The sequence below is a fragment of the Gouania willdenowi genome, chromosome 16, assembly GCF_900634775.1.
Source record: "Gouania willdenowi chromosome 16, fGouWil2.1, whole genome shotgun sequence".
Taxonomy (NCBI): Eukaryota; Metazoa; Chordata; class Actinopteri; order Blenniiformes; family Gobiesocidae; genus Gouania; species Gouania willdenowi.
The window spans coordinates 7,569,077-7,592,752 of NC_041059.1; the positions used below are offsets into that span (position 1 = coordinate 7,569,077).

Consider the following 23,676-nt stretch of genomic DNA (forward strand, 5'->3'; position numbering starts at 1 on the left):
TTATAAGTGCTGAACATGTCTAGAAAGTGGGGGGAAAAATGTGCAGAAAAAGGCATTGGAATTTGATGAAGAAGTGGGAGAAATTGGAGTAAAGTAGCAAAAATGCATTAAAAGGAGCAAAAACATGGCAAGAAAAAGAGAGAAAACATGGTTAAAATATGGCAAGTTTGGTGTAGTTGCAGAAAAACGGTAAAAATAATAAAACAAATTAGTCCAAAAAATATATTCTTAGTTTCTTGAATGTATCTGGCTACCCCCTTCCAGTGTCTCGCGACCCTAAATGGGGTCCTGGCCCTAAGGTTGAGAACACCTGGTATAGAGGATGAACAAAGAAAAAACAAAACACACACACACACACACACACACACACACACACACACACACACACACACACACACACACACACACACACACACACACACACACACATACACACACACTAAAAAGTGTGTGAAACAGCTTTTGTTCCTGACCCACGGGTTGAGAACCTTTTATGAAGCAGCAACATGATCAAAGCTGGTCATTGTGTGACTTTTCTCCATGTCTGACACTTTGCTTTGGTTTCGCCTTTAAGAGAAAGAAAACGTGTGAATTCTCAGGAGAGAAAAAGCAGCGGCGGAGCGTCGGCTCCTGATTGGCTGCTGGTACCGCTCTACGCGGAAGGTCCCGCCCCCCTCCTCCACGCTGCGCTCTCACCTGTTGACACCGACTATCAGCAGCTCACAGCGGGCTGTCAGCTCGCTGTACTGGCAGGGATTCAGTCAAACTGGTGTGAGTGACTCACCGGTAAAGGAAGTCCAGTAAAAAGCAACCAGTGGAGAGGACTCGACTGTGGGGGACTTTTACGCACGGTGCGCGCCCTGACGCACACCTACAGACGTTAACGCGGTCATTTCCCACTGTTTTGTGTTTTACACGCCGACCCTCCTGTAGTTATCTGATGACTGAGGAGCAGTGTTACAGGTAAGAGCTGTTTGAAACACCTGTTTTCATTGGACAGACATCATTCTGTGTGTTTGTGGATGTAAACAATGGAAAGGATCTAGTATTCATCGTTTCTCTGCTGCAGGGCAGAGACTGCACAGCAAAATAACAATGTGATGCTGACAAAGCCATGAGGAATTTGTTGTGGCTTGGTGAGGTTGAATCTCACACCTCCTGCTCCAAACCTTAGATAATTAAAACAAGTGTTTTATTTATTTATTTATTTTTGCCTGAAGGCTCACAGTAATAATAATAAACATAAGCATGTTAATACTGTATTTATCTGAACTGTTGAAGCCAGAGTTAGACAAACTAAATATGACCTGGTAGTGTTTTTAGTCTCTTTATTATTACGTCATTATCTACAGCAGAGATGGGCCACTTTAGTCTCAGTGCAGGGGCCACAAAGACTTTATACACATTCATGTCATCATTTAGAATGATGACTCATCTGAGCATTAACACAAGAAATAACAAATGGTTTGCAGAAATTTCAAGAGTTTTTTGTTGTGTATTTTTATTGTAATTTTTTTTGGTTTGCAATTCTCTCCTTGTGTGTGTCTTAGATGTTGTTTCGTATTTCTGGAGCCATTTGTTGTCCTATTATGTATGTTTTTGTCTTTTTGATGTCTTTTTTGGAGTCATTTTGTGTATTCTTGCAAAAAATGTTATGCATTTTTAAAGTATTTTGTGAGTTTTTATTTGCTGTTTTGTGTTTGAGTCAACATTCTTGTATATTTTTGGCATCCTTGGAGTCATTTTTGGTCTTATTTTGTGTATTGTCCTGTCATTTTGTGTAGTTGTGTAGACATTTTTCTCTCATTGTGTGTGTCAGTTTTTTTTTTTTTGTAGCATTTTTGGAGTCATTTGTTGTCCTTTTATGTATTCTTCTGTTATTTTATGAATTCTTTTGAGTATTTTGCTAGTTTTTATTTGCTGTTGTGTGTTTAAGTCATTTTTGTATATTTTTGTCATTTCTACATTTTTGTTTTTGGTGTTGTTTTGTGTATTTGTATATTTTTTCTGTAATTTGGTGCTTTTTTTTAGTCATTTTTTGTGTATTTTTTTCTTACTTTGGGGTATTGGAATTATTTTTGTGTTTTTTCCTGTCATTTTATGTGTTTTTGGATTAATTGGACACATTTTGTCTAGTTTTGTTGCTGTGGTGTTTTTTGTTGTTGTCATTTTTCAGTTTTTGAGGTAATTTTTGTGTATTTTTGCTGTCATTTTGTGTATTTCTTGAGTCATTTTTTGCGTTTACTTTTGGGCCTGCACAAAATTAAACCAAGGGCCACATGTGGTCCCCCGGGGCCGCCAGTTGCCCGTGTCTGATCTGATCTCCATGGTAAACAGAGCAGGTGGGAGTGTCCCCTGCTCTGCCTGTGAGGAAAGACTGAGGATTTTCTGTCTGGGGAAACTCCACCTTGGACTTTGTTTTGATCCTTGTTGGACAATTGTGTGTCTGAGTCCTGTAGGCTGTCATTAGATGATGATCACTGCTTCTTACTAAGTGTTTCCCACAGTTCTACTGGCTCAGGTCAAAGGAATGTGTGGCCTCGGATCAAAGCCAGAAGTGAATACACTGCCAAGCACTCATTCACGGTTTTTTTTTATCGTTTTTAAGATTTTTTGATTCTTCTGTGGTTGAATAATTTGTGGCTTAACAAGTAATTTGAATTCTCAGATATTCTTGAGTTTTGCGGTGTGATTCCCAGTTTTTATAATTGAGGTTTTGCCATTCCAAGAGCTTGTCGGTATAATTCAATTAAATTTCATTTAATTCCAGCAAGTTCTTTTTGTCTTCATTTTGAATAATATGTCAAGGTTCCATTTATTCAGATAATAGATTTTCAGAAAATTTGCTTTGATCTCCTGACATGTTTCGACTGTCAACTGCCAGTCTTCTTCAGAGGAGACTGACATTTGAAACGTCAGGAGTTCAAAGTAAATGTTGTGAAGAACAGTTGTCTGAATCAATGAAACCATCACATATTATTCAAAAAGAAGACAAGGAAACATCAAAGCGATCAGCAGACACCTCTGAGGAAGACTGGCAGTTGACAGTCAAAACATGTCAGGAGGAGATCAAAGTACATTTCCTGAAAAACAGTTGTCTGAATAAATGAAACCTTAGCATGTTGTATACATTTCATTTATTTAGCGACAAATGCTACATTTCAGTTATTTATCAAAATAATGAACTAAATTAATCAAAACGTTAAAAGAAATCTTTCTACATACTATTTGCTAATGTATGTGGGTTTCTACACAAAAGTATGTCCTTATATGTGTCACAAGTTATTAATATCATAATGTACATTGTGTTGTTTTATTTACTTGTAAACAGGATGTTTACAAGTAGCGGCGTTATGTATGACAACATATCTTTGCACAGACGTGCAAAGGTGTAAATAGACATCATTCATTATGGAATGAGGAAGGGTGTCTGTGTGTGAACAAGTATTGCTTCATTGTTTTTATTTTTGCTTTACACCACCTTCATGTGTAATGCGTGACATACATTTAGACGTGGGGAACTCTAATTTTGTTCGGTCCCCAAAGTAAACACACAACATGACTCTGAAAACACAACAAATAATGTCAAAATACATTAAAAAAAAGCTGTATGCAGGTATGCTACTCATTGATAAATGAAATGTAATTGGTTGAGGTTAGAATTACGTCATTAGTGAACTGAACATGACTTACCTTCAGCTCCATTCATGCTCTCACTACATGATACACTTTATATATTTAATTTTTCTATCTTTTCTACCTTCATTACTTTTAAATTGTTATAATTATTATTGTTATTATACTTTTCTTTGTTTTGTTGTTCTTAAAATTAGTTTGTTTTTTAATCTTTGTGGCATCCAGTGTGGGCAGCAAAGTAAGTATTTCATTGTACAGGGAAACATGTTTCCTTACTGTACGTCTGATACATGATACCGCTATCAGCGTATTCATCATAGCAGTCGTGATAGTAGAGCTGAGCGATTCTGCCTAAAAAAAACTCTCCGATTTTTTTAAAGAAAAAAATTGAGTTTCGATTCAAATTGTGATTTTTTTTTTTTTCAATGCAAATAAAAAGTAAATGAGGTCATTCAACAATTTCAAGCTTTAACCCAGGTTTAAGCAACAACAACTTCACAGTACCTTAAATTTTCTGATTAAGAAACCAAATAACTACATATTTTATAACATATAACATTACAAATAAAATAATAATTAACCTCTTCCCTTAGCATCTCAGCATAGTGCGAATAAAAAATTATTGTTATATGTGGCACACATATAGCCTACGGTAACCCACAAGGACTGCACGCGAAAAAGTCAGAAAAAAAAATAAATAAATAAATAAAATAAAATCTATTAAATTGTTTGTTTTTTTTTGCCCAGCCCTAAGTAATAGTTATTAATATAGCTGCTGCCCAGCGATGACAATTTTAGGCAAAACAATACAAGACAGCAGCTGTTAGCATTTGAAAGCAGAATTCAAACATCTGTCAGAAATTGAGTTATTACGACAAAAATCCGGCAACATATTGCATCGAGACACCATGAAGATGTTGGTCATTTATTTTTACCAATGATTTCTTGGCCCCATAAGTGAAAATTTAAAGTTTAAAAAAAAAGCCATATTTTGAATGGACTCCAGTTGTTTGCAAAATTTCAAATGCCTTAAAAAAAAAAATCTAATTTTTTTTGAGATTCAATTCTGATATTTTCCAAAAATTAACTACCAGGACTCTGAAGTTTTCTCTTTCTTTTTAGTGAACATTGGAAATTTGTTCATCAACAATATAAAAGTATTTGCTTACGTTAAAGCATTTACAGTCACATTTTGATGCACTGTCGGCTTAATTTTTGATAAATCAAAAACATTTACGCAGATCAGTTATGTTGGACAGTCTGAAGATGTGCTGCAGTGAGTTTAGTGTAATTCAAACTACAATCGTGGAAGGAGATAATTTAATAACTTTTACAGATTCTGCAAAAAACAGATCAATGGACTTTATTATTTGCAATCGGTTTAAATGTACCAAAGTTTCTCCAGTATTAGGGCTACATTTTGGTGTGCATTTCAAATCTGTTGCACAAAGGGTTAATTTGTTGTGAATTTTCAAAATGTTGAACTTTAGAGGCTCACTTTAGCGCCACCCTTAGGTTTGTGGGCCTGTTTTTGCAGCTGAGGTAAACAGGCATGGGATGGGACTAGAACTTTGTGCAGAATTTGGTGATTATTTTCACATGGAAAGTAGGATTTCGTAAGAAGAAGGCGAAGAACCTGCAGATTAACAATAGGTTCCTGGTAGCTTGAGTGACCTCACCCATAATTATTTATAACCAAGCATCAGTGCAATACGTTGCTTTTTTTGTGTTTTTACTAATTTTATTCAAACTAACTCTGCAGTTCTTATGTGCATAAAGTTTTCCTCTGTTACTTTCTCTTGTGCTTTTGAATCTCAGACTGTGTGTCCTATTGCACTCCAGGCTCAGAACATGTGTCTCACGAGGTTTAAACGCTGCTTTGGGTTGTGAATAAGATGCTATTTGCAGATGAAAGTTAACACAGTGGCTCGTAGCCAGTTACAGACTATGGCCTCTTTAATCCGTTTGCAGTTGGAGGTGAAGCAGTTTTCATATATTTTCAACCATTTGACCGTAACTGGAGCAGCTCCTTTACCATTAAAACAGGTTAAAACCCCTTAGGCACTTATTCTTAGTTAGGTTACAAACTGCAGGAGTTTCTGTGGCTGAGATGGGATTATTTCTTCTTGATGAAAAAGGTGCGTTTTGCTGCATTTGTACATTTTAAAATGTGTTTGTTTTATATTATCATATTTTTTTTTTTATCATGTCAGATGTTATTGATTTGGGTGAAGTGTGTGATTTGACATGTGCATCAGGTGATCGTCAGGTGTGCCGTGAGAAATTGTTAAATTTCACCTAATTATTCTAAAAAGCTTCAATTTTTTGAAAACTAATTATTTGTTGTTTGCAAATAAGCCATTGTGCTGCTGTGAGCCCCACCCCTTCCCAAAACGCACAAACATAAAAATAATAATAATAATAATAATATTCATATATTATACATTACATAAAAATAATATTACATTATATAATATTAAAAAAAATTGTCAAAACAAAACAATATGCAGTTCTAATCATATTTAATGTTTTTTAAACTTACTTTCATCCCTTCCATTCATATTAAGTTTGCAAAAATATGAAAGATGATCAAATATTTGTGTTTGGCAATTGCCAAATACATTGTTCTCATATATGAGTTATTATTTTTCTTTCTGGAACTCCTCCTAGACTATTAATGCAGCACTAATTACACGTATGACATTTCATAGGGGCAATGTCAAGGATGTGCAGTTCCTATTCAAGACACTGTGATTAGAATGACTGTATATTGTTAATATAGGCAACAAAATTTCTTTTTTAAAAATATTTTCAGTTGTTATTTTTCAGTGAAAAGATTTAACGTGACTCAAAAAAAGGTTGAAAAACACTGGGTTATTATATTATAAAGTGTGTGTGACATGCTTCAGCTTTAGTGGTGGTGCAGTGAATGCTTGTTGACAGGCTGTAATCAGCGTTAACACACACACACACGCTCACAGCTCTTTGTCCTAGCGAGGCCAGGGGAACACGGCCGTTGTCACTATGTTGACTGTACAGTTTTGAGTACACAGTGGTGACCTCCCTTTTCCCATTAGTCACTTTCCAGTGAGTGGTCTGGGACAGACAGGGTCATGGTGGTGCTTTCACAGTCACCTGATCAGGAACCAGCAGTTCTTAGCCTAATAATATCAGCCACATCAGAGTCCGTAAGTTCATTTTGTTCTAAGATTCGTCTCCATTTTTTAAAAATCTCAAAGCGCTACCTTTGAATATCAATACAAACTATTTTTGTTGTTGATTTATTACGCTGCCGTTGCTTTAAGATTTGGAACTTTATGACTGCAACACAGTAACTGTCCTGGGACCGGTTTCAAAGTAAAAGTCAAACATCCTTCTTTTCAAAATAAAAGCATATCTTTTTGTTTCCATTAGTTTTTAAAACTGCCGTTCAGTCCTGCAGTATATATTCTCACAAACTGCAGGAAAAACTTGGTCTTTTTTTATTTATTTTTTCAATCCCAACGGCAGGTTTTAAACTTTCAAAGCATCTTTTAACTGTTTCACTTAGCGTTGTTCTGTGGGTCCACGTGTTGTGTTGCACTTCTAGTTAACGTGTGTGTGTGTGTGTGTGTGTGTGTGTGTGTGTGTGTCTTTTAGAACAGAAACTTGAACAGAACTGGGAAGATGGTGTAGGTTGAAGTTTATTAGACAAGTACATATACACCAACAAGACAGTGTATAAACATTGTTACCAGAAAGTTTTTTTTCATTCATTGGTTTCATTGTCTTTCCATCAATACCTGGTGGTTTTATTTAGTAGAAAAGGTGGTTTTGGGGTTTAGTTAGTATTTATTTAGTTACTCTTTAAGCCCCGCCCCCTGCTCAGGCTCCACTTCCTCTTCTGTTTCCACAGGTCCAACCTTTTATGATGCAGGTTCTTTGAATTTCTTCCCCATCTTTGCACGAAACTTCTCTTTCAGCTTTTTTGACAAGCTTTTCTTCCTCTTCTTCTGAGAGAGCAGTTCTTGGAGCTTGTCCTTCATCTCACGCAGCTTCTCCACTTGTTGTTGTTCTTCCACCTCTCACTCCTCACTTACTTCTGCCAGGAGTTCCACTTTCTCCATTACTTTCTTGAGCTCCTCTCGTTGCTCCTGGTAGGTGGTCCACGGTGGAAGAATGATCTATTAGGGAAAAAAAGGTCGTTAAAATACGTACGGTAGTTTTATGAAAAACATATTAAGGAAGAGGTTTCAGTGCTTTAAACATGTCTATTTTTTTTAACCATTATTCTAAAGCAAAAATATAATTGTCTGATGATCGGAGGGTCATAATATTAATTTTCATGTCAGCGTTTAGAATAATGACCAATCTGAGCATTAATGCAGGAAAGAACAAATGGTTTTTGCATATATATTGTTGCTTTGTGGGTTTTTGTTGTCATTTTGTATGTTTTTCTGTTGTTTTTGTGTATTTTTGTTGTCATTTTGTATGTTTTTCTGTTATTTTTGTGTATTTTTGTTGTCATTTTGTATGTTTTTCTGTTATTTTTGTGTATTTTTGTTGTCATTTTGTATGTTTTTCTGTTATTTTTGTGTATTTTTGTTGTCCCTTTGTGCAATTTCTGTAAGTTTGTATGCTTTTTGGAGTCATTTTCTGTGCGTTTGCTGTTGTTTTGTGTATTTTTGTTACCCTCTCTTGTATTTTTTGATCATATTATGTGTTTTTGTTTGTTTACTTTGGGGGCCACAAAAACTTAGATCAAGGGCCGCATGTGGCCCCCCGGCCCGCCAGTTGTCTATGTCTGTTCAAGAGTGTCGATATTTCCTTAAACACACATCACTTTTGTTTTTCTATAAACATTACACAATAAAAGTCCTGGAAATGGATAATTACTGTAAATGAAATGCCTTACAGCAGGTTATTTTCACAAATAAACATTGAATATTCATTCATTTATTTACATACCTACATAACAAGCTCCCTGTTACCAGGTTAGTTGGTGTTTTTGTATAATTCCTGTTTGTTTCACATAAATAAAATCACATTAAGTGGTTTTACATTTAACAAATATGATTATTATTATAGTAACAGAAAGGTAAGTACACAGTATTCAAATAAATCAATTAAACTGATGCTTAAATCTAAATATCAGCTCACTTTAAACATTAAAATGTATTATTAATAATGGGAGTTTCATAGTATGTGTGTAACGGCCTATAATGTAGTCATCATGGTTTTGGATGGAAAATGAAACACCAAACACTTTCTGAACATATAACTTAAATAAAACATACTTTTGAAATCACTTTATTCAGGAAATTGACTTTGAAATTGACTTGAATCTCCTGACATGTTTCGACTGGCAACTGTCAGTCTTCCTCAGCGGCATCTACTGATTGCTTTCATGTCCCCAGTCGCCTTATTATCTCTGGAGACGACAGTAAATAAAATTTCCTGAAAAAAATGTGTCTGAATAAATGAAACTATATGTTATAACTTCAAAAAAGAAGACAAAATACACTTTTCTGGAATAAAAACATACTGTTATTTTATAATCTCACCCATGTTTCCTCACTAGGGGTGTGTATTGCCTGGCATCTGATGATACGATGCGTATCCCGATACATAGGCCACGATACAATACGATATATCTCGATATTAAAGTATAAGGCGATTATGGTGATTTTTTTTTTTCCTTTTTATATATGACTTAAGAAACGACTAATCTGTAAATGTGTTGTACACAATCATGAGAGCATTATGTATGAAATATATTTTATTGGCATATTTTGCACTCAAAACATTGGCTTTAACATGACATGTGCCAACAACTTAAAATAAAAAAGTAACAATCTGCCTGTGGTTTTTAAACCAACTTTCACTTCAGTGCAACTTAATTGTGGTATATGCCTAGAACAACAAATAAATAATAAATAATAATAATAAAGTTAGTAATTTCTTTTTAGATTTTATTGAAAAAACACAAGCTGGTCAACATGCCCAGGTTTCAGAGCACTTCTTTGTGCCGTTACAACGTCTCCTGCAGTGGAAAAGACTTTCCTGGTTAAATAAAGGTAAAAAAAAATAAATATTGATGACATTTTTTAAATGAAAAAAAAATCAATCTGAGAATCGCGTGACGTAATATCTCGATTTATCCCCAAATAATTTTTTTTTAACACCACTATTCCTCACTGTATGTATGTAAGTATTGGCCTGATGTAGGTTTTATATGAATAAGGATTCCTTCTGCTTCAGTTGAGTCACACATGTTGAAAAGAGGAGAGATAAAACTTTGTTTATGTCAGATAATCTCCAAACTGGTTGTGCTGGTGAACATTAAACATGATGCATCATTGTCACACTGGTCTGACTGTGTGCTCCATGCTGTTGTTGCTGTTGGCTGTTAAATCATATGTATTTGGATTGAGTTTCATAGTTGAGGGAAAGGTGATGTATGACCCACAGAAACACACGCCTTCCGTCTCGTCTCTATCTTATTCTCTGGAGACGTTTCCCCTCCCTGCAATCATGTCCAATTATTTTCAGCACAACATTAAGTGTTGTTTCCTGAACTTTAACCTCTCGTATGCTGATACTGGAGGAATTCTATGTGTCATTGGTTTAAAGCACTGTGCTGATTTAAATGGATGGACTTTAATCTGTGAAAGCTGAGTCATGCTTGTTCTCTGCCAATGATTGTGTATCTGATTGGACTTTAGTTTGCACCGTCAGTGTTGTACTGCTGTCAGTTTGGAGGAAATGTCTTTCGTTGTGGAGCTACAGCTCATTTATTTATTTCACTTCATCCAGATTAAAGGAAGATCTAATCTAAGAAAAACCTGTATGTATATATTTTCAGAAAAAAAGAAAAGAAAAAATGAGAAATTAAAATAAAGGAAGATTTTTATTCTTTTCAGAAAAAAATAAAAAGTAAAAAATAAAAATAAAATAAAGGAAGATCTAATGTAATGAAGCATTGATGTCATTATGGATTAGGGATGTAACAATTCACTCCTGATACGATTCGATTCACGATACTGGGTTCACGATACGATTCTCTCACGATTTATTTTACAAAATGGAACTGTAGACAAATGATGACTGAAAAATATTTCTTTATTTTTTTCAGGAAAAAACTAGAAAATACTGTTTTATTTTATTTTTATTTTTCATTGTCAAAAGAATCCATCGATAAACTATTCAAAACAATGCAATTTAAATAAAAATAAATCTTGAATGAAATAAATAAAGGAATAATACAAATGAAGAAGAAGCCTATTAATTTGAATTCTGGTTCTATAGTAAACAATGCAAAACTGCATAATAGTTCTTTTTCTTTTTAAAAGTGCATCTGAAAATGTATTTTGTGCCTTAGCAATTGGATTTTTAAAAAAAAAACAGTCATTGCACTGTATTTACGTCAGATATTTGTTTGGACCAGCAGAGGGCGCTGGTAACACAGTGGTCGGTTGGCATGTAGATATTCTTGCAGTGAAGAAGAGATGCTATACTCGCAGACAGAGCTAATAGAAAAATGTGACTTTTACAGATATTCACGTAATATTACAGATATTCTTTCGGTGCTAAAGGGGTAAGGAATCATTTATGAACATGTTTAAGAGTAGAAGGCGGCAGATTCCGCCCGCTGCCTACACTTCTGGACAAGAGAAGGATAAATATATATAAAAAAGTACTGCGATACAATTTTCAGAGCATCGATGTGAACCGTGATACCTATGAATCGATTTTTAACTGCCTTACGATTAATCGTTACATCCCTATTATGGATATAATATTCTAACACATTTTACAAGATGGATAGGGCTTCCCATTGTCCAAATTCCATTTCAGTGTTTACCCATTTCCGCATCACGTCTGTGTTTGGTTTCATCGTCTTTACCTATTTTGATGACTTTACAAACTAATAAACTTCCCGAAATTGTGCCAAACTTGCTGAAAATGGTTAATAGTTAACTAGTGTTATTAATTTAAATTTATGTACTTCACATAATTTATGTAAACTGGATTTTTACACTAAAATTAAATGAGATTAAGTTGCAAGGGTAGCGTTAGCCACAATGCTAATCCAAACTCATTTCACAAACGCCGTGCTTGGAGGTGCAATGCTTCCACGTGTCATGTTCAGCTAATACACCATCAACTAATCCTGCAGTTCTTTTTCATATTTGAATGCATTCATAATAATCTAAAGTTCTTGATCATCACATGTTTTCAATCACAGGAGAACATGATCACTACTTTACACGTAGCGCCAGATTTTGAACACGATTACGGGCGTAATTGGACATAGTTGTCCATTTGTGACACTTTCTAGACACGTTTTCCAGTGAAAAAAAAGTTTGTAGATGTGTGATATTCTCCTAAAACATGCATGCTGGAGACTGATTTTAAATTAACAATTTAATAATTTTTTTTTTTCCTTTCCATTTTTTGTGATCGGAGCCCCTATGGACTGTAAAGTATGTTTTATCTGCCTCAGGATACGCCACTGTGTGTTCAAAGTGAATCTATCGCTCATATCTCAGCTCTACATTTATCTCTGTTCCTCCGCTCAGCCTAAAATTCCCCTTTTCTCCTAATAAGGCAGGGATGGAGTGATACACGGTGGGAAAGGGACGACAAAAGACACATTTTCCCACCGACTGTAGTGTGTTGTGTCTGTGCACACATACCACAGCAGAGGGTGAAACAGCAGATAATTGGCCTTTAGGTCAGTGTTTGATATCCAGCAGTGTGTTAGGATATTATTTGTGAAGGTGAAACCACACAGAGAACACAACAGAAAGCTGAGACTACAAGACACAACTTCAAAGTCTATCTTTCTTTCATTAAAAACCTGATGGAACTCAAAGAGCAACAGAATAGATTGAGTCGCGTCCAAAAAGTGTTTGATCTTCCTTTGGTTAGAAGAACCACAACAAACAAATCCACAATCCATCTACAGCACATGTGTCAAACTCAAGGTCCCGGGGCCAAATCCGGCCCTTTAGAGCATCAAATCAATTCAACTTCTTTTTATATAGCGCAAAATACAACAAAGTCATCTCAAAGCGCTGAAGAAAATCTAAAGTCCATAGTAAGAAAGAATGAACCCAACAAGATCCACATGAACAAGCATTTAGCGGCAGGGAAGAAAAAAACTATAGGAAGAAATCTCCAGTGGAACCAGGTTTAGAGAATGAATTTTTGTGTAAACTACCAAATATTTCAATTGTAGATATCTCAAATTTACAAATTCAATGAAACTCCACAACATTTTTAGGGGCTCGAAGACTTGCCATGTTTACATTACATTTTTAATCACAAATTATGAAAAGAAATCTTAATTTTTATTTATTTTTTCCTCACAAATCATTCCACAAGATTACACAGAAAATTGGTTACAAAATCATGGACTAATATTAAAAACTAGATCACAGCAATGTTAAAATTAAAAGTGATCAAACTGGTTCATATTTGGCCCCTGAACTGAATTGAATTTAACACCCCTGCTTTAGAGCACACCAATTTGGCCCTAAAAAGAAATTAAAATGATAGATAAAAACACGAGTTCTTGTGTAAATGACCAACTAATTCAGTTGTAGAGTTAATTCCCTCTAAATTCAATGAAACTCCACAGTATTTGCAGGGCTCACAGTTTTTATCACCTGACTTTATTTTATTTCTCAATTTGTTGAAAAATTCTGCAATTTTCCTTACATTTTTAATACAGAATTTTCCTGAATTAAAATAAGAATTCCTCACAAAATCAATTAAAATTTGAAGAAAAGATCCTGCAGAGACTGATTATGTCAGTTATTGCTTGGAAAGTATTGATGCCTTACATACTTGAAATCAGAGATTCTCAACTGGTGGGTCGCAGAAAATAAATAAATACTTAATGTCTCTCATGTTGGACTTGTCTTTTATTTTGAAAGAAACTTTTCTGAAATGCATGTTGCACTGGAAAATATATAGATTTATGTTTAAAAAAGATTGTATATATGTATTTTCAATGGCTTTTTTTTGAAAAACAAAATTTGGTTGGTTGAATTCTAAAAATTATAAAAGTGGGTCACGATTTAATGACGAAAATGTGGGTCCCCGAGTGAAACCAGTTGAGAACCCCTGTTTTAAATTTGTTAATATCTTTTTAACGTTTTGTTACTTTTGACCAGATTTACAGCAATACTTGTGAAATGTGTGGTATTTTTTTTCTTCGTAAAAATGTAATGTTTAATCTAAATGTCATGGGTGAAACTAAATATTTAGCTAATATGCAAATTCACCAGAATGAGCTTTTATTTTGATACTTCCAGATTAATTTGCATAGTAGCTAAATATTTAGTTTCACCCGTGACATTTAGATTTAACATTTAACATTTAGATTTAACATTTAAAATGTAGATTTAACATTTAGACTTAACATTTAAATTTAACATTTAGATTTAACATTTAGATTTAGATTTGCCATTTTACGTTTAGATTTAACATTATATATTTATGAGAAAAGTATATATTATATCACAAATTTCCCAAATATTGCTGTAAATCTGGTCAAAGTAACATAACATTAAAAAAAATTCACACGTTTTTTAAATGTGGTTTGTTGCTAAAAGTTGATGTTTATTTTAGCATGCACAACTTTATAATGGGTGCCCCATAATCTACAGGATATTTTTCACTTTTACTTTCATGTTGTGAGTCATGTTGTCTAACACGGGCTGGATTGTGGTCATGCTGTATTTCTCCCTTCCATGAATGGTCACCTGACTGCTCATACGACTTGAACCGTGCAGCAGATTAGATTACAGCAACATTCACTTGAGTCAGCGTTGGCCTTTCTGGCTCTACTTCTCACCGAGAGAGAGAGAGGGGGTGTCTCTCTCTCTCTCTCTCTCTCTCTCTCTCTCTCTCTCTCTCTCTCTCTCTCTCTCTCTCTCTCTCTTTCTCTCTCTCACTCTCACTCTCTCTATTTTTTAGCATGTAGAAATGCCCCAACATAACATGGAGAACAGCCGGAGTCAGTGGCAGAATGGGCTAAAGCCACCAAGGATCAGCAGACGGGATGAGGGTCAGAGCCCCGCCTCCTCAGGGGCGGAGTCAGACGCGGAGTGCAGCAGCACGGAGAGTGAGAAGGTAAGAGAGATTAAGGTGAGTGTCTTGTTTGGGCATCTTCTGTCTTTTTTTGTTTCTATTTTCCTTTTTTTCACATGTTGTGTTCTAATACCACTTTATTATCAGTCCTGCATGAAAAAGATTGAGTTTGGTTCATCAAGGATCCCAGCGTTACCATCAATGCTCCATCAGCGACTCACAGAGATCGACCAACAGAGGGAGGAACTAAAGATCGAGGTGAGAATTCAAAACATGTTTAATATGAAGTCTGAACAAAAACAATATAGCAACTCAAGGATGGATAAAGGTGCTACACACATGAAGAAAAATTACCATAAATGTTAGAAACACACGAGCAACTTAATTTTAATTTGTTTTTACTTTTATTTTTATTTTTAAACCTTTCCTCCTTATTTTTCTTTTTGAAAATTCATATAATTTCATTTACAGTAAATGTAAACAGGAAGTTTCACACTGTAATATTTGACTTTTAATTTCACTTTCATACATTACAGAGAAAGTCTTGTCTCATAATATTACTTTTTTTACATTGGTATTGGTTTGGATTTTAAACTGCGGTTGGAAATTTGATTAACCTGGAAAAAGTCCTGTATGCTCTAAGACTGCTTTAATGTAGCGATACAACAGCTGATAATTCTAACACATTTATTTGTCTCACGTTGGGTTCATAATGTGCTTTTGGAAACATTCCAAACTGACAGGAAAACCCCGTCAGAGACGAGATCTGCTGGTTTTAAATGGATTATAACTCACACCGTACAGTGAGAATATGGTATTAGAAGCAAAAAGCAGTGGAGTGAATTAGCAAAGGTGAAGCAAGTCAGTGGCTGTGTTCAAAATCGCATATTAACGTACAACTCATACTAAGTCTGACGTCAAAATGAGTATGTAGTGCATTCACATTAGAGAGTATAAAAAGATTGAGTAGGCGCACTACTCACACTCGTCATACTCAACCTACCCATGATGCATTGCGAGCGGAACGTAAAATCGTCCTGGGACCACCTTCAAGCTAAAAGTCCCCTTTTCAAAATAAATCATCTTTTTTGTCTTCCCTTAGTTTTCTAACGCTTTTGTAAATAATGCTCTTGTTTTGAAGTTAACTGGAAGTTTTGTCAGTAGCACAATGGCCTGTCTTTGAAAATATCCAAAATGTCAGAATTAAATGTGTTTCCATGAGTTTTATGGGTTAAATGACCACATGTTGATATTCTACTTGGTCACTTTCTCATTTAAAATGCTGTCAGAACTTTCAAAGGGGGAGAATTAACTGATATTTAGCCTCAGCGTGATTCAGGTTTTTGTTGTTGGAGATGAATTAACCTTTAGCCAATTTATTTACTTTTAGCTGTTTTTAACTCTGGAATGTGCAAAATCCTACTAATTATACAGACCCTTTCCAAAAAATTAGAATATCATGGAAAAGTTAGTGAAATTTTCATAGCTTATAGATTTAGGGCCCACAATTTAAACCATTTCAAGTATTCATTTGTTTATTTTTACATAATTTGGGCTTCCAGCTCATAAAACCCACGAAAACAGGAATTCAAAAAAATTGGGAATACCGTGAAGAAATCACCATTTACTTTTTAGTTTTTGCAGAAAAAAAAGAGGGTGAGGAACAGAACAGGACATTGCACCCCAAATCATGACTGACTGTGGATATTTCACACTGGACCTCAAGCAGCTTGAGTTCTGTTCCTCACCCGTCTTCCTCCAAACCCTTGGACCTTGATTCCCAAATGAAAGGCACACTTTACTTTCATCAGAAAAAAGGACCATGGACCACTGGCCAGCAGTCCAGTCCTTCTTCTCCTCTTTTTTTCTGCAAAAACTAAAAAGTAAATGGTGATTTCTTCACAGTATTCTAATTTTTTAAATTCCTGTTACCTATGAAAGTTTAACTTTTTGAATGGATTTATGGAAATTAAACAACTTTTCCATGATATTCAAATTTTTTTGGAAAGGGTCTGTTTTTGGCTATTAAAGTGAAATCGACAGTCCCGTTAAAGGAACAGAATAGCGATCTGTATCATCACAATGTCTGACTCCTTCTACTCGTGCCTTGTGTCCCTGTTACAGCTGCAGCTTGAGATCGCCCTGCTGCAGGGAGAGCTGCAGACAGAGCAGACGCAGCTGCGCAGACACACGCAGAGGCTCCAGGGGCTGCAGCAGAAGGCCAGAGTCAAACACACAGACAGAAAAACGGTAAAATGTTTGCTTTTGTCCATTTTAAAGCAGAACTAAGTAACTTTTTCACCCTAATAAATCCTTCTCATAGTCCATGTGAGGGTTATACAAGTGTTTATGGGATGATTGGGGGGTCTTTTATCTCCCCTTGATGTCTCTGGCCAGAAAACCGCGCTTGCGGCTTTCCTGCCTCCACCCTGGGGTGGACTTGTGTCCTTTCTGTGTGGAGTTTGCATGTTCTCCCCGTGCTGCGTGGGTTTCCTCCCACAATCCAAAAACGTGACTGTAAGGTTGATTGGAGTCTCTAAATTGCCCATAGGAGTGAATGAGTGAGTGAGTGGTTGTCTGTCTGTGTCGACGCGCCGTGATATGCCCCAAAAGTTCAAAAATCCCAACTCCAGCATCGGCAGCGTTGGAGGCGCCGGACTTACGTCAAAAGAGTCCGCCGGGCAAGGCAAGGCAAGGCAAGGCAAATTTATTTATATAGCGCATTTCATACTCAAGGCAACTCAATGTGCTTTACATGATAAAACATTCAATTGTTTAAAATCAATAAGAACATTTAAAATCATCAGTAAAATCAGTAAAATCAATTAAAATCATCAGTAAAATCATCATTACATCAACAACATGACAAAAAATCTCTCAATCATATGCAGTAGAGAAAAAAAGTGCCTTTAACTTTGATTTAAAAATGTTCACATTGGATGCTGACTTCAGCTCCGCTGGCAGTTTGTTCCACTTCTTTGCAGCATAACAACTAAAAGCAGCATCACCATGTTTACTGTGAACTCTGGGCTCCACTATCTGATCGGTGTCCATAGATCAGATAGGGCGAAAAGCTTCAATGCGTGCCGTACAGGAGGCGCTCGACGCTCAGCAGGACTTCTGACGCCCCCTAGAAGCGTGTCCACCATATATTGTGAATGTAAACCTGCTGCTTTTGGCACGCTTGGTGTGAACGCGCCAATAGTGTCACTGTTGTATTAGGATTTCTTCAGTGATCGATTGGCACCGTCTTAAGAGAGCAAAGGTGCACATGTAGTTGTGGGGTGGGGCAGGTGGCGGGGGGTGCGGAGTGTTAACGACAGGGACACAACCAAAAGGACCTTTAGGGGGAGCGCTAAGCACAAGTTACTTAGTTCTGCTTTAAGGTAGCTTAGAAAGTTAGAAGTTGACCTACGTCTGCACCCAAACAACACTGACCGGTAATGATGCACGCGCTCCCAAATAATAAATGTGCCAAATTAAGTGCAATGGTTTCTGGATGTGATCACTGTAATCATTGTTTTCCTTCTATTGTTATAATTTTAAAGTTATGTTCTTAGATATTTCACAAATTTCCTGACTTCCCTTTTTTTTTAATTACATTTCAGGAGCGAGAGAATCTGGAGGCAGAGCGACAAAGAATGGAGGAGCTAAAGAAGAGCTGTGAGGAGAAGGAGAGGCTGATCCCCAGTTACCCAGAGAGTCAGAGAGAGCAGCTCACTGTGCAGCTGCAGCGGGTCAGAACAATACTGCTATTCATAAAAACATTTAAAAAAAACCACAACAAAAGCATATTTCTAACATTTAAAAAAAAATACAACATCTTTAAGAATTGTCCTTTTTCACCAATCTGTTCTGATTGTGAAGGTATCAGTCAGGGTTAGGGTCAATTCAGATTAAATGATCATTTTTCCCCTGAAAGTCAATTACAACTACATTCTCAATTGCTAAAGTTCAATTATGCCTAATGACAATTACTGAGCCTTTAATAAATAACCCTATAAAACTAACCTTAGTCTTTATCATATTTTAAGATAATGTCTTAAATCAGCTGTAAAATACACTAAAAAAAATATGATCTATTATCTGATTTGTTTTTCATCTCTTGGTTACCTTGTTAGGTTTCCTAATCATGAAAAATATTGATATAATTATTTTTGGTGTGGTTGTCTGAGCCTTTTTTCTGTCGATTTGCCCCTAGATTTATATGTTTTTTTCTCAAAGTAGTAAAATGATCGTCAAGAGAACTGACAGGTAGTGGGAAAAGTTAATATGAAACATATTTTAATCATTGTTAATTACGTATGTGTAAGCCATAGAACTGTAACATGGTTCCACACGTTTTTAATTAATTTGTAAATGACAGTTTTTATAGAATGTTCATACCAATTACAATTACAAAGTTGATCATCTGAACTCAGTTAAAATTAGATTACAATTACAACAGCAACACATTCTTTCAAATTCCAACTACAATTATAATTACGTCATAATTGTAATTTATTATCAATTCCATGATTACAAATATAATTGACCCCGACCCTGGTAATGGCTGCTGCGTTCTGAGAGACACTGAGCTGCTTTGAAACATGTTGCACCTGAACCTTGTGCATGTTTTTCACAATGCTCCAGTGTTCAATACTTGTTTAACCTGATGTGTCTCAGAACAGTCTCAGTAGTTTGCACACGCACGCACGCACGCGCACGCACACACCCGCAGACACACAAACGCACATCCTAATTTCCTTTGAATGTGACGGAACAGGGTTAAGGATCATTACCATGCTTTATAAACAAGCCTTAAAAACTGGTTTGTTTCTGCTGCAAAGACGCAGCTACTTCATTTATGTTGTAACATGCAGCATTTATGTGTCACAAAGCATAGTGTTATTTATTTTTGCACACCGATTGACACAAAAAGGCAGTTTATGATTTATGATAAAAATAAAATTAAAACCATGCTCTTCCTCATACCATAGAGCAGAAATGGGAAACTTAGCACACCGGAAGCCACACAAACGTCTATCTGAGCAGTAACACAGGAAAGAACAAAGGATTTCTGAGCCTTTTGTTCTCATTTTGTTTATTTCTCCGTCATTTTGGGTGCACTGGTTGTTGTTTGTGTTTTTTTTTGTGATTTTGTATGTTTTTGGAGTCATTAAGCATGTTGTGTTGTCGTTTTGTGTATTTCTCGCTCATTTTGCTTATTGTTGTTGTCACCTTTTGTATTTTGCAAGTGATTTTGTGCCTTTTGTCATCATTTTTAATTTTTTTTTTTTGACTATTTTTCTCTCATTTTGTGTGCGGTTGTTGTTTTGTGTTTCTTTGAATTCATTTTGAGATTTTTTTCCCATGTCATGTGTTTTTTTGGACTCATTATGCATGTTGTGCTGTCATTTTGTATATTTTTTTTCGATTTTTATCATCTTTTGTGTTTTGCAATTGATATTTTTGTATATTTATCCTTCATTTTGTGCGTTTTAGTTGTCATAAGGTGTGTTTTTGGCATTTTTTGTGTGTTTTTTCTATTTTTTGTGTGTTTTTCTGTCATTTTATATATTTCTGACACTTCATTTGGGAACCTACAAAATTAAACTTAGGAACCCTTGGTCGCCAGTTGCCCAATGCCGACATAGAGTGTCTCCTACAATGTTTTGGACTTTATACTCTATTGAGCTTATTGTAATTTTTGCATCTTCAGGTTTTTCATACTAATGTGCAAAGATAACAAAGAATCTATTGTATATTTTTGGCTTAAAGTGTGTAAACCTGATTATTTTCTCTCCTTTATTCTGCTGACTTTTACAAAAAAAAAGAGCTGTATTTCTTTCAGCTGCTTGAACAAACTGTAATTTATGCTGATAACGATTAAATGAAAAAGGAACCTGCTGACTATTGTTTCACACAAAAGTCCAAAATGTACACGTGAGCATCGGAGTGGAGTTTACGACATAATGAGGGAAATCCGTGTACCTTTTGTTCTTTGTTTATTTTGTTTAAAGATCAAATAGAAAAAAATGATTGTTTTTTTTTTTTTGTTTTATTAATTTAAAACCAGAAACAGGAAAACGGAAAAACCAAATAAGCAGCGTTTTTCTGTTTTCAAATTAAATCTGGTTCTGTTTGTGTGATACTATTTGGATATTTATGGGGAAACGAGGACGAGAGCTTCATGTTTTAATCTCATCACACAAACGACCGACAGACATGCTTTTACTTGATCTTGTATCATGTTGTCCATCTCACACTGATGGTAGAGGTGTCATTTGTGTGTTGATGATGTTTTGTTAAAGAGTCATTGATGCTGGAAGTCTGAATTTGTGAATATCTGCCAACTTTACCGAACAGTGTTATGGTCCAAATAGTATCCAGTTAAACTGGTGACTGGGCGTACTTTTACTCCCAGTCCGGACATAAAAAGAAGCAACGCATAAGTCACATTACTGGTGAATTGAAACGTTATTAATACATTCATAAATCAAAACCAAAAAATGGATGTTACTTAAAATATTCTCATGATATGAGGAACCAGAGGTGGTGTGATGACTCTACTCGTGCTCCTCGTTTCTTGAGATCAACTTCCGTGTGTGTTGACGGCTGTCGTTAGCGGTATTTATAATAAACATTTTACTGCCGTCAAAAAAGCTGTAATTGTTTTTGCAAAAGTGTCAAATGGTAGAAGTTCTAACATCTATTGTTCCTCACACCAGCCTCACAGTTATTAGCCAGTCACCAGTTTATTTGGACACTATTATGATCGTAACATGAGCAGTTTTCTACGAGCTAAAACATTCACAGACTGAATGAAAACATGAGCAGGACCAGAAAACTGCTGAAATAAATCCTTAACAGTCTTATTGTATGTGAAGAACTGATCCAGGACCTGAGCAAGGAGGTGCAGTGGACTTCTGTTTGTGTGACGAGGAAATTACAGCGAGAACTGAACAAGTTTAAAAAAAAAAAAAAAAACAGTTTTTGGTTTTTCTGTATTTCTATTTTGGTTTTAAATCAGTAAAACAAAATCACCACACTGTTAAAACGGAATAACCAAAGAACGAAGGGTACATGGACTGAGGGGGTAGTTCAACTAGTTATTTTATATATTATTAACACAAGTCTTTATTACAGGAGAAAGAAATGATGGAAGCAGCAGTTCGGGCATTCGAGGACTGGGAGTTTCGTGTCCTGGAGCGAGAGAGCGGGCTGGACGAAGAGAATGAAAAGCTGGACGTGATGGAGAAAATAACGAGTGAAGAAGAGCTGGAGAAGGAGATCTGCTGTCAGCAACATGTGGTCAACACAGCTCAGGTAAACGAGAGCAGATTCTGAGAGAAGCTCCAGCTGCTGCTACTGGACGTGTCCCAGTACTCTGCTGCTTATCTGTGTGTCAGTGTTTATCCTCACGTGGATTCACTTTCATTGCATCTGAATGACGTCATGTGCAAAGAAAGAGCAGAGGTGAAACAACAGGAGCAATCAAAGCTACTCAATGCAGCTACTCCGGTTATTCTCATATGAATTTATTCTACTCTTTAAAAGGTTGATATTCTTGTTTTTGTTTTTTTTTACTTTGCAGAACAGTTTATTATGTCTCTGATTGTAATGGTTTGTTCCACAAGTTGTCACAGCAAGATCGTATTTTTGATATTGAGTATCAAAGCATATCATCAACACAGATTACATGTCTTTTGGACATTGCAGTCCACATTCCCGTTCTCTTCAGACTCATTTGATTTGACATGTATGGCTTGAATAACAGAGCAACCATTGGCCTAAAGCAGAGGTGTCAAACTCACTTCCAATCAGGGGTCATTTACAGCCCAGTTTGATCTTGTGTTTAGGTCCTTTCTGTTCCACAGTAACTTTATTAAAACCAAAAAAACAGCTGTTATCCTAAACCTAAAGAGTAACTAAACCCCAAAACCACTTTCTTCTGCTGAAAACAAATGTATTTGGGTATTAAATTGTGTTGTTGATCAATTCTTCTTGTCTAGCTCTTGACATTTTAGTCAAAGTATTTCAATTTGACACATTTTGTCCAATAGTACATGTTTGCACAGCTCCTCCATTTTGTTGTAAAAATGTCAGTGACTGCCCTCTATGGGTTGAAACCAGGCTATTGCAATCACATTTTGCTATTGGCTGAGAATGGTGGTTTGTGACATTTGTCTTTTTGCATCACCAACCACCACTGTTGGCCCCGCCTCCTTTACAAAAAAACAATGCCTGCCTTCCTGCAATCTGTAGCAAATAGGTTGGATTGAGATAATTGTCAGTTAGCCTAGCATAGATTGTTCCTTAGATATTTTATAGGTATTTTATAGGTGTTAGCTGATATTTAGATGGTTAGCTTCTTTAGTTGTTTGTGTTCTAGTGGTGACTCCTTAGTTAGAACCTTAGTTATTTATTTACCATAGTTAGTTAGCTTGTTGGGCGGTTACCGTTAGCTTGTAGTAGTATTTATTCACTTGTGTCCACAGTGTTGTTTTCCTGGTTCCACGTTGTGAAATTTTTGTTGTTTTTCATAACTGGCTCATGAATGTGGGAGAGCGAGAGCAAAGCTGTGCATTGTGTGAGAAAGATGTTGCAATGTGTCCTCCTGGCTGCAGCTGCATGTTCATGTGTCATCAATGCCTTCACTATTCCATCCTTTGGTTGGACGTCCAGCCCCACCCCACCCTGCTCTGCTGCCACATGCTCCTCATTTACTTGCAAAATGAATGTTTGATTTGCATTGTGTTTCAGCTAAACACACACCTTGTTCCACTGGAGCTTTTTCACCTGATAATTTAGGTGTCACACACGCACTCATGGCCGTTCTCTACATTTTCAGGAGCGAGTTCAGCATTTGGAGAGGCAGGTGAAGGAGATGGAGAAAGACAAGGAGAGAGAACTGAACTCCTTAAGGAAGGAGAGGAGAGACCTCATCCACACTGAAAAGGTATGAAGGAACAATAC

At 36.0% G+C, this 23,676-nt stretch overlaps 1 protein-coding gene across 4 annotated transcripts in view; it reads left to right on the forward strand.

The window, feature by feature from the left end:
- The first annotated feature begins 696 nt into the window (after positions 1-696).
- Positions 697-23,676, forward strand: part of phldb3 (pleckstrin homology-like domain, family B, member 3) — a 34,690-nt gene continuing 11,710 nt past the window's right edge. For 3 of the 4 annotated variants that reach the window (XM_028469861.1, XM_028469862.1, XM_028469865.1), the window contains exons 1-7: positions 697-963; positions 14,605-14,775; positions 14,866-14,976; positions 16,843-16,968; positions 18,327-18,455; positions 21,847-22,026; positions 23,552-23,659. In XM_028469861.1, the coding sequence (XP_028325662.1) occupies positions 14,614-14,775; positions 14,866-14,976; positions 16,843-16,968; positions 18,327-18,455; positions 21,847-22,026; positions 23,552-23,659 (816 nt within the window). In that variant the 5' untranslated portion in view covers positions 697-963; positions 14,605-14,613. The remainder of the gene's footprint in view (positions 964-14,604; positions 14,776-14,865; positions 14,977-16,842; positions 16,969-18,326; positions 18,456-21,846; positions 22,027-23,551; positions 23,660-23,676) is intronic. The other variant, XM_028469864.1, reaches the window with a different exon arrangement.